This window comes from Telmatherina bonti (assembly GCF_933228915.1).
Source record: "Telmatherina bonti genome assembly, chromosome: 16".
In the NCBI taxonomy this organism is placed as follows: domain Eukaryota; kingdom Metazoa; phylum Chordata; class Actinopteri; order Atheriniformes; family Telmatherinidae; genus Telmatherina; species Telmatherina bonti.
Genome location: NC_136614.1, coordinates 32,533,306 through 32,544,942, shown reverse-complemented (window position 1 = coordinate 32,544,942; position 11,637 = coordinate 32,533,306). Strand labels below are relative to the sequence as shown.

The window sequence follows — 11,637 nt, the reverse complement described above, 5'->3', positions numbered from 1 at the left end:
GGGTGTCTGCTTGAACCCAGTTGTTACCTCCACCGTTTATCAGTTTGTGTTCTAGATAACTCAAAAAGTTACTTTCATAAAATGTTCAGGGCTTGTTGGAGATGTGAAAATGAAGAAGTGATGGAATTCTGGTGGTGATCCGGATCACCGTTTGGATCCAGGAATGTTTTAAAAGGATTCTTTAACATCGTGCTTGGTGGAGGTTTCCACTCTCCGAGTGATTTTTTAGTTTCATATTTAACCAGCAACTTTGTCTGCAGCGGGGCGGGTCGTGCACGCGGCGAGGCGTTTCGTGCACGCGGCGGGGCGGGTCGTGCACGCGGCGAGGCGTTTCGTGCACGCGGCGGGGCGGGTCGTGCACGCGGCTGTGTCCGAGTGTTTTAATGCCACATGTAAAAATGTTGGTACTTTCTCACCACCTCTCTCAGATGTTTGATCAAAACATGTTTTCCATGCAGCAGTAAAAACGTAAAAGCGACAATTTTCCGCTTCCTGTTAACCACGTCCACCTCAAATGTCCGACCAATCACATGACACTTCTCGGAGCCCCGCAAGAGAAACCTTCTGCCAGCCGGATGTGTCGGGAACTGTCTTCAGACGCGTCGGTGAAGACAAAAGGCCTCCAGGCCTCTGGCTTCTCGTGGAGGATGTGACAAGGTTTACTACAACACGGCTGTTTTCAGGTCCTTTCAGATCACTCATGCTGAATGCAGCACTTGCTAAAGACACCAACCAAGTCCCATGGGCTTACAGTGAAACATCTGCAGAACTCCCAGAGTTTGGAGAAAGCAGCACAGAGTCCACATCACCTTTCCTGTACCAGGCAGGAAACATGGTGGCTTTGTTTGTACTAAACAGCAACACCTGCAGGAGCAGAGAACGATCCATCAGACGGAGCACAGATGTGGAAGATGCTGAGCATCGATAAGTGGTCATGATCCAGCCGGAGGGGAATTAAATGATGAGAAAACAACAAAAAGAGGAGAAGAGGAATCAACAGTCAACATCAGAGCCGACTTTGGATTTTCTGGAAAAGTTTAAATCTGACGACATGAAATATTCAGCTCATGAGAGGAACCATGTTGGCCGTTTCCACCCGGACTGATGACCCAGATGTGTGTGTTTCCGTGTGGAGTTAGTCCACCGCAGCAGGAAACTCCTCCAGACTTGTCCTGCGGTTTATGGTTTCTCAGGCTGAACTCAGTCTGAGCTCTTCCTGCAAACATTTCAACTAAATAATGAACCAAACACACTGCAGGCTGAAGGTAGAGCCGACTTCAGAAGTTCTGATAGAAGGACCTGGAAAGACTGGTCAGATCTGCTCCTAACAGTGAGGACACACACACAGAGCTGTGTGTGTAGGTGTGTGTCACTGGACAGCGACCTTGTTAATCCACTTCCTGGTTTAAACACGCTGCTGAAGGGGAAGTCTGGCTGTAAGAGCCAAAGTTTTGCTTTAAACAGAAGGCGGCGTGAAGCCGAGTCTGGAGTCGTCCACAGGAGATATTTTCACTTTTCTTCTCTTACAACCACAATGCAGGGATCATCTGCATGGATCTGAGGACATGATATGGAAACCAGGAAATGTCTGGCAGTGACATCACAATGAAATGTTCGAAACGTCAGCAGAGGGGGGGGGGGGGGGGGGGGTGCAGAGGAATGCTGCAAACACACCGTTCTGCGTGTGTTCTTCCTGCAGCAGCAGATCATGCAGACACGTCCAGACAGGTTGGATTAATAAGAACTTCATGCCCCCGTCAGGCCTCTGCCTTCCACAGTCTCGCTGCTTTCATCATTAATAGTTTATGACCAGATTATCTTATTGATCCATTTCAGCACTGAAAGCAGAGCAGGATGTAAAACACTGACTTACAGGAAAAGCTTGCAATAAAATGGTGTGTTTGAGCCTGTAGTCACACACCCACCCAACACATGGACATGACGATCATGTGACAGCACATGTGGTTCTCACATGACGGGCAGGGAGGGATAACCTCCGTCACTAAATGAAGTTTAGACTTATTCTGTCACATTTACTTCTTTTTATCTTTAATAAGAGCATTAAACACAATGAATTCTATTGATGCAACAATACTGAAACCAATACCCAGCGTGTGTTCTGGAACTTGGTATGAATGAAAGTGTACTGATACCACACTAGTCAAGCTAGCGCAGATGTGTGTGATGACATGTTTCAGACAAGTTTTAGAAGAAATAAATGCTTTGAATGTTAAAATGTGACATTTTTTCGTTCCACTAAAACAGCCATCCTCACTGTTAATTCAACAAGTCGCACTCAGTATACTAACACAAGAGGAGAGCTGCCACCCCCCCAAAAAAAGCATTCCCATGCTACGTATCCTGCTACGTTGCCAAATCAGTAACATTCAGCTTTATAGCAAGGAATTGTTTTATCCTAAATATTGCACGGAGTAATGGCGTTCTTACGCAACAGTATATGGTGAAAATACAACAATGCCTCCAGAATGTGGGCGTTTCTGTTTCAATATATATATATATGGAGCTACCGACGGAGCAGCTCTTTGGCGGAGTTCGGTGCAGCTGAAATCAGCCAAAACTGGCAACTCTGACAGGGTCAGTTAGGGCCGTTAGGACAGCAGAGTTTCTGCAAGCAGCCTGCAGCTCTTGTTTGTGGAGAGAACTGCAGCGTTGAGGATCATTATGACTTGTTTAGATGCATTTTCAGAAAGTCCGCGGCTGCTTCATGAGCCGCAAGGCAGGAGTCAGTGAGCCGCATGCGACGAGGAACACGGCACTAAAAGCTGGATCTTTGTTTCAAAACCACACATTTATAGTTGTATTTAGGTCAAATGTGTCAAATCAGAATAAAACTTGTTGAAATAGTTTGATCTGTAATGTTATTATATGTGTATTGGTGAGGTAACTTCAGAAAGGATGGGTCATTTATTACCACCTAATGAAATCTTACACAGTTATAACGGCAGTAATAACCACAGTCACAATAATGTTCACATAAACACATCTGGTATCAGCTAATATCAGTATCGGCAGACATCTAAATTTCAGATATCGGTATCTGATCAGAACACCCAAAAAGTGGATTGGTGCGTCCCGAATGAATTTATCAGAAAGATGCTTCAATATCATCCCTTTTCATTAAAGATGATGTCTAAAGGATACAGGTAGATCAGCGCAGTCTGCACAGAACAAACCAAAGTTAATCAGCATCTACTTGTCAGCGCTTGTGTTGCTTTGTACATTTCAGAAAAGCCATGGACGAGTAGGAAAGTAGAACAGAGGAAGAGTTTTCCCTCCAAACTAACGGAACAAATCATCCGCCTCACACTTCTGTGGCGATAGAAAACAAAAAAGTCGGTCATTGTGGAAGACGGTTTACCAGCCTGCAAAACATCCAATGTTTCCCCGCCTACAGGATAACCAGCAGCTTCATGTGGAGAGGGGTTATAACATGTTATAACGTAATTAATTTCACTTTAAGAACACGTGACAACCATGCAGATGTTGTTGCGATTTTATAGGAGTTATTCTCATCAAGCAGAATGTTCTTTCTGTTCAGGATGAACTGTTCTACTCTGGTTCTACATGTGGGACAGTTCCTGGTAACACAGTATGTCACCTGCCTGAAAGCAGTGAGACGGGGTGTATGTGTGTGTGTTGCTTTTGGTTAACATGTACCTGTGCTTACGACGGATATGAAGATGGATGGATGGTTTCATCGGTTAAACATGTAATTTGGACCAATTTTAAGGGCCTTAGCTATCGATCACATGATGCAGAAAGTGGAGCAGTACCACCAGACATTGCAGGGGGGCAGTGTTGAGTTTATGCCTGACAGGACCAGGGAAGAAGAAGAGGAAAAGGAACACGACGAAGCAGAAACAGCCAAATAAAAAGAAAACAGAAGAAGCTGAGAACAGCCAAAATATTTTACTTTTTCTGGTGGATTTGGACGGTTGGAAACAGCCAACGTGGGGCTGAACTCTGAACTCCACACTAGTCGATAATTTACTTGACTATAGCAACATAAAAGACCCGTGAAAGTACAAAAACACCAACATATGAACACATTTGAAACAAACATCCCTATCTACGTATGTGAGGGAACAGTTACGAGCCTTTAAGCGAGTGGAAAGTGTCACAGTGAGACCCCCCCCCCCCCCTTTTTTTTTTTTTTTTTGTTAAAAAAAAAATCTTTTTTTTTTATTTTTTCAAATGAATAAAAATAATCCAGTATAAAATTGTCTTTTTTAAATTGTTTTCTTGTTCATTATAGTAGCAAAATGGTGATCTGGCTACTGTGTTGTGTTTTCCGAAGTGAAATCAAGAAAAATGACGCGCAAAAAAAAAAATTATATATATTTTTTTTGCTTTTAATCTACAAAAAGCAATTTGAAGAATTGTGATGATTGCAATTTAAATCAAATTGGCACCCAAAAAAATCTGAATCAAATCAAATCGGGACAAAAGCATATCGTCACAGCTCTATTGGATTGGTCAGAGTTTCTACAGATTTACAGTAAACTGAGGGGTATAACTATATTTCTTATTGTTCATGATTTCAGAATGTATAGACTACTATCAGGACGAGGAACCACTTCACCCAGAGGACAAAAAAATGTCTCTGATCAAGATCTACCTACCCCAGCTTTAAGACGTGTAGTGGCAACGTGACTTAAACATAACAGAACCTGTTCTGGCCACTCTTGCTGGACGCAAGGTTTCTGAAACGCGACAAAAAAACGAGGCAAACAGTTACAAAAAATGATATGTTTATTAAACAAGTTTAATTGAAAACCTAACATGTTGCATCCATAAAACCTAAACGACTACTTTCACAAACAAAATATAAACAAAAATATTTCCTTCTATTTACGGTCAGAAACACTAGCTCCTTGTCGTGCTCTATTTACAAAACCACTTAACATGCGCACTCCGAAGCGTCTCTTCACGGTCCTATATGCAGGACATTGAAAAGAACCTAAAATAGTCAATTTAACTACAAAATATGACAAAAATATTAATTCTCCATAGCAGAATAAATAAAACATTACTTATAACAACAAAAATGGTTCCATTATAATGTTATGTACAAAGACATACATAATAAACATAACTTATACATGGCTGGAACAACAGTATAAGATCTGTGGATGAGGTTACAAGTTTAGATACTTTAAAAAAGTGCAAGTGGAATATCTCTGTAAAGGGAGTCCAAAGTTCTCCAGTAAATCTGCAGAACATGTGAGGACAGCAGTGAATACCTTAAAAAACCTTTTAACCAACATAATCAGCATCAAATCAACACCATGTCCCACAGTTAGGAGAATCTTTTGGCTATGAGGCTTCAGGAAGGCGTGTGTTCGTGCAAAACAAGGTCAAGAGCGTCATATTTACAGTTTTCACGTCACCTTCAAAGCCTTCATTAGAAGAGGTCTCTAACATCAGTTTCACATGATGAAAAAAACAACACTTAAAAAACACCGGCCAGCCAATAATTAACCATTAAACTTAGGTCTGAATGGGTTTCTGTGGGTGTGTGTGTGTGGAGGAGTATTAAAGCGTAAACAAAGGTCCAGGTTAGAAAAACAATCAGAGTAACTTGGTTTTTTACATTGTGTAGATCAGAGGTGTCCAGCTCCGGTCCTCGAGGGCCAGAATCCTGCAGGTTTTCTATGTATCCCTGCTCAGACACACCTGATTCAAATTAATTAGTAGTAGAGTTTAATCAGTTGTGCACGTCATTGGCTGTTTGATCCATTTAGTGGAAGCTAGATGTGTTGGAACAGGAATACATGGGAAACCTGCAGGACAGCGGCCCTCGAGGACCGACTTTGGACACCCCTGGTGTAGATAAAAGGGAATAACGTTTTTGGTCTAGAAGGTTTGGTTTATATCTTATATCTGTAAAATAAAAGTGTGTGATTGTCCACCCCACAGTGCAGAGGTGGCTTTAGCAACCAGTTTATAGGGTTAGACCTGAAACCGGAAAGTTCTCTGTTCACACCAGGAACACTTCTGATAGCGTGTGTCCACATCAGGTGGCTGGTTGTCAAGGTTACAAAGATTTACACATTCAGAAACAAAATGAGGAGAGGTAATTGGTAATAAGGGTTTGTTGTGAACCAACAGACATGCCTAATATTGCATTCAAGTTGATAATCACACCCAAAATTCTCCCAACTTCTTGTACTTCATGTACAGCACTTTTAATAACTACACAAACACACATAGACTTTGATTGTCACGTCAAACTTTCATGAAGTAGCTGTCTTACCATGCCCCCCTCAGACATGCTTCTTATCCCGCGGCGATTTAACCAGTGAAGAGATACGACATGTCAGACGGCTGCCGGGAGCAAAGTTCAACAGCAGGCTCTTACGGGATTATCTAACCAAGCCCAGTGACTGGGCCAGGCTGCTTAGCAGATTACCTATCTCACTACGACGGATTAAAGGATTGGAAGAACACAAGAGAGAGGTGAGCAAAGAGAAGAGAGCCAGCAGGCGTGAAGAGAATCATTTCAGGGCATCGCAGCAAGATCATCACCGGTCATATCTACCGATGTCATCATGCTAATAACCAGGATTATCAATTTAGTCATTAGTTTGTGTTTAGAGCTTCCAATAATCTCATGATTCACCTCAAACTTGTCGAGATTAACGAACATTTGTTGAAATTAAAGACAGGAACATAACCGTACTAAAATCAGAATCCCATTTTTATCCAGTTTCTTGCAGACGTGAAGTGCTGGTTTGTGCATGAATAAACATTAAGAGAAACTGGTGCACCATGAATGCTTCAATTTCCCAGTTTCCACACAAAACCGACATTTATCCCTTTCTGTATGCAAGAAGCAACCACGCCAGACCTGTAGTGGGAAGTGAAACATTGCAACAACACACTCCATGTATGTGTACGTATGATGTCAAAACGAAATTGATATTCAGATATTAATCCATACCATATTGTAGTATCTAGTAGGGATGTGGAAATCAAATTAAAAAAACAAAAAAAACAAAAACGGGATTTTTTGCTTCTCAAATTTAAAATATTTTTTGTTAAAAAATCTATTTTGTTTTTCAAATAAATAAAAATAACCCATGATAACATTTTTGTCATCTTTATTGTTTTTATTGATCTTTTTATTTGTCTTCTTGGGGCGTTATAGCAGCAGAATGATGGTCTGGCTTCTGTGTTGTTTATTCCTAAATGAAATCAAGAAAAATGACAAGCAAAACAAAAGTTCTGTACTTTCTTTTTTTGTTTGTTTTTAGTCTACAAAAATCAACAATATTGAATAATTGTGAGAATCGCAATTTAAATCGAATCGGCATCCAAAACAATGGGAACCAAATCAAATCGTCACAGCCCGAGTATCTACTTAGATAATAATCTACATAGTACTTAAATGCCACTCACAAACCATTTTGATCAGGCACTGCAGCAGGCAGCCCCTCCCCCTACGGACTAGGGCTGCTCGATTATGACAAAAATTATAATCACGAATATTTTGACTGAAATTGAGATCTCGATTATTTAACACAATTATCCAGTATTGTTAAACAACGCTGCGTGTCGTTGTGTTCTCGACAGTTGACAGGAGATAAATAACATTGGTAGCATTCGTGATGTTATCTAAGACACAGGAAGAAGCATTGAACAGTCTTATTGAGGTGAGCAGGAATGATTTCCTGTAACGGTCCATGTGACAACGAAGCTGTCATAACGTCATATTATAACCAACGGTTCACATTATAACCGTCTAATGCACGGTTCGAGTTGTTTAATCCACTTTTACCGCTTATATAGGAACTATTTTACGTTGGCTTTGATGTACGTTTTATGCCAAACAACCGCTGTCAGGCTGCAGCGCGTTTCTCTCGTTCAACTGTTAAAAGACAGCTGATCGGAACCAGCTGATTAACGCGTTGCTATGGTAACGCCCCGTAACGGAGGGATATTACAGTGATTAACTCGCCGAACTATGTAAAAATAAAACAATAAGCCAGTTGTCACTGACAATGGTATAAACTATGTTGTAGTGAACTATGTTGTTGTCTGGTTGCTGCTCGCTGAATATTTTCTCTTCTTCAGACCATTCTCTGTAAACCCTACAGATGGTTGTGTGTACGAATCCCAGTTGATCAGTGGTTTCTGAAACACAACAAGCATGCCACGTTCTCAGTCGTGTAAACCTCCTTTCCTCTTCATTCTGATGCTCAGTTTGAATTTCAGCAAGGCGTCTTCATCATGTCTACATGACTAAATGCATCAAGCTGCTGCCACGTGATTGGTTGATTACAAATTTAAGATACTGAAAGAGTAGACCTAATAAAATGGCCTAATGTAGCATCAGTAACACTAGAACACCCGTATTTCAACATGAATAATATCATGCATGATTACAAAGCTGAAAATTCACCAAGTTTCCAGAATAAGCTGTTAAAATACAAAAGAAGAGGGAAATAACGCAGTAGACTGCAGAGAAAAGAAGGAAAAATAGATCTAAATATAAGAGGATAAAAGAATATTTGCTGATAAACAGAGGTGCATGTGTTTGTATAAGGAAATGCTCCTAAATGGAGATGCATCATCTGCAGCCACAAGGAGCAGCGAGGCTGAAATGCTGACAGCTTCGGCACCATTACCACTAATGGTCCAACAGACAAGCACTTCCCGACCCACAGAGGAAATAAAAGATTAATTCCACATCAAGAAACAAGCTTACAAGCTGAAATCTGATTACCGTAGCTACGCTAAGTGGCTAATTCAAGGAGCATCCCCAATAATCACCAGGAGCCGACCATCTCACCTTAACAAAGTTGTCGGGGAAGAGTCCCCTTTTCCCGTTGAGGTCTCCCTCCATCCAGCCATTCTCCTTGATGTGTCGCACGTTCTTGATGACATCGCCGGGTCGCAGTGTTAGCTCGTCATCATGGAGCGCCTCATACTCGAACTCCACCACAACCTCTGTTCGATGTGGGGAAAGGGTGAAGCAATGGGGGAGGTAAGGAAGGGGGGGATAGAGGGAAAGACAAGGTGGGATAGGGGAGAGCAACGAGATATGTTAGGCAAAAAGAAGAACCTTAGGGAAAGGTCTATACCAGGGTGGAACCCTGCTCGGCGCCATTTTGTGTGTTTTTCTCAGTTTTAGGTTCAGGTTTTATTCAGTAGTTGTTTCTCTGTTCAGTCCCGTGTGTCTTGTTTCCTGGTCAGTCCTGTTTTTTGTTCATTAGTTTCACCTGTTCTCGGTAGTTCAGTCACGTTACCTGTGTCTCGTTTTGTTCAGTGTATTTATAACCTTAGTTTTCCGTTCTCCGGGTTCATTGTGTTAGTTTGCCTCCTGTGTTCCTGTTGACCAAAGAAAATGTACAAAATGTTTTTTTGTTTGCCATTTTTCTCGATTTCAATGTGGAAAAAACAGCACAGTTGCAGGACCATCATCCTGCTGCGTTGATACCCAGGAAGACAAGTAAAAAGATCAATGAAAACAATTAAAATGACAAAAAATTTATGATAAATTATTAGTATTTATTTGAAAAAAAAAAAAAAAAAAAAAAGGATTTTTAAATTGTGAAATTAATTAAATTGTGAAGAAAAAATCCCGATATTAGATTATTTTCCCACCCCTAACAGATACTAAAAGTCAATGATGACCAGACTGGAATTTGCCACAGAGACAAGACTAACAGAGTCAGGGACAAAGTTTAAAACTTTACCAAATAAAAGAACAAAGTTTGCAGAAAAAAAGGCTCTACTCATCACCCCAAACATGCACAAAAAGAAACTGAGCTCACTGTTTCTGTATTTTCTAACTGCATCCAGTATTTGGACAATGCAAAGCAAACTGGCGGCTCGATCGAGCTTCTCATTCAAATTTGCATCAGATAAAGAACAAACCAACCTCTGCTAATCTGAGATTATTTCAGATTAGAGTCCAAGCATGCGTGCAGCATTATTTGCACTCATAACAAAATAAAGTCGTTATCACGGCACATTCAAAGCTTTCTCACTATGACTGATAAATAATTACTGCAGGTCCGGAACGCTCTCTTCTGACTGGCTCCAGTACGAGAAGCTGGAACAAAGGCCGAGTCATTGAGTTTCAGTGCAACAGGCTGAGCAGCCTGCAAGGATGAAGTGGCAGTGAGGTATTTTACAACACAGTGTGTCTGTACGTCACGACTCATTCCAGAGATTCTCCGCTGTCAACGCACCAAACACAACCTAAAACTAACATCCTTAAAACTCGGCAGCACACAGCTCACTTACACGCACTCACACCCGCCAAGACTCATTCAGACACAAGCTGTTAAATTTGGCTTGGCTTTAGCTATTAGTAGCGCTGGTTGTCTTTGTGTGTTTCCCTCTGACATCACACACTTTGGCTCTGACACCACAGCAGCCCGGGCTGAACTCCAACAAGGGACTGGCTGTGGAAACCAAACCGAGCGCTTCTCCGTGCATCGAGGAGCAGCAGCTCAAGGCAGCGGAGTGACTCTGTAGAAACACACCGCTGCAGGAAACATCTGCAACTTTATGATTACGTTTATATAATAATCCCACTTCATATAACGCTGAGAGGCTGTGTAGAATGTAAATCACACAATGCGATGATCATCAATCTCATTTTTCTTTCCTAGAAACAGAAACAACACGTCAGATGTTGAAACAGATATTTTACAATTTCATTGTGAATCTGACGCAGCAACACGTCTGTAAAAAGTAGTTCCAGACTGATGTTTAGCATCTCCACTCCCAACATCTGGCTGTAACATCTGGGAAGTGAGACGACCAGTTGAGAGGAATGTTGTCCCGTTCTGGTCTGATGCAGGATTCCAGCTGCTCTACAGTCCTGGACCTGGACCTTCATTAGGCTGGTAGATCAATGAAGCTACAGGCCAACCAGAAATCCCTCAATCATTCACCAAAGTGGCTGTACATTAAAAAAAAACTTCCCCAATTGAACTTCAACCCACATAAAGCAGGTCAGCATTTAGAGCCCTGTTTGTATCGTTATCATTATTACCTCCGCAGAGGAGGTGATGTTTCTACCAGCTTTTATCTGTTTGTTTGTGTGCATGATAGCTCAAAAAGCTCTGAAATTTCCTGGCCTTGTTGGAAATGTGAAAAGTGTCACAGCCCGGCTCAAAAGGCTGCAACCATGAAGGGAGGCAGGTACAGAAGTGAGTGTTTACAAAGAAAAACTTTATTAAAGAAACATAATCAAAACAGGAACTTAACCAAAACAAGAAAAAAGCAACTTAAACCAAAGTAAAACAACAGTGTCACGTCTGCACAAACCCAGGGTGATCTCCCAGCCCAAGCCTGGGAGACACACTGAGCTTAGGCTGGGCTGTGGCAGAGCACACCGGGCCCAGGTGTGGCTCATGCCTCCGATTAGGACGGCACCTGCAAACGCTCAGAGATAATTAAAGTCTCAAAAGGAAGAACCAATTTAACTTTGGTGGTGATCCAGATCACCGTTTGGATCCAGGAACTCTTTAAAGGATCCTTTCACATTGTGACATTTTCAACATTTGTGCACATAACTCCAACGAAGTTGGTCCGAGCACTTAGGAAAAAATACAGGACAAGCTTCCAACGGTTGGTAAAATATATCGAAGACTGATC

General features: G+C 41.6%; 1 protein-coding gene across 1 annotated transcript in view; it reads right to left on the bottom strand.

Moving 5' to 3' along the window:
* Positions 1 to 11,637, bottom strand: part of cd2ap (CD2-associated protein) — an 84,683-nt gene that overhangs the window by 56,059 nt on the left and 16,987 nt on the right. The window contains exon 2 of the mRNA XM_079255991.1: positions 8,816 to 8,973. Coding sequence (XP_079112117.1) covers positions 8,816 to 8,973 — 158 coding nt within the window. The remainder of the gene's footprint in view (positions 1 to 8,815; positions 8,974 to 11,637) is intronic.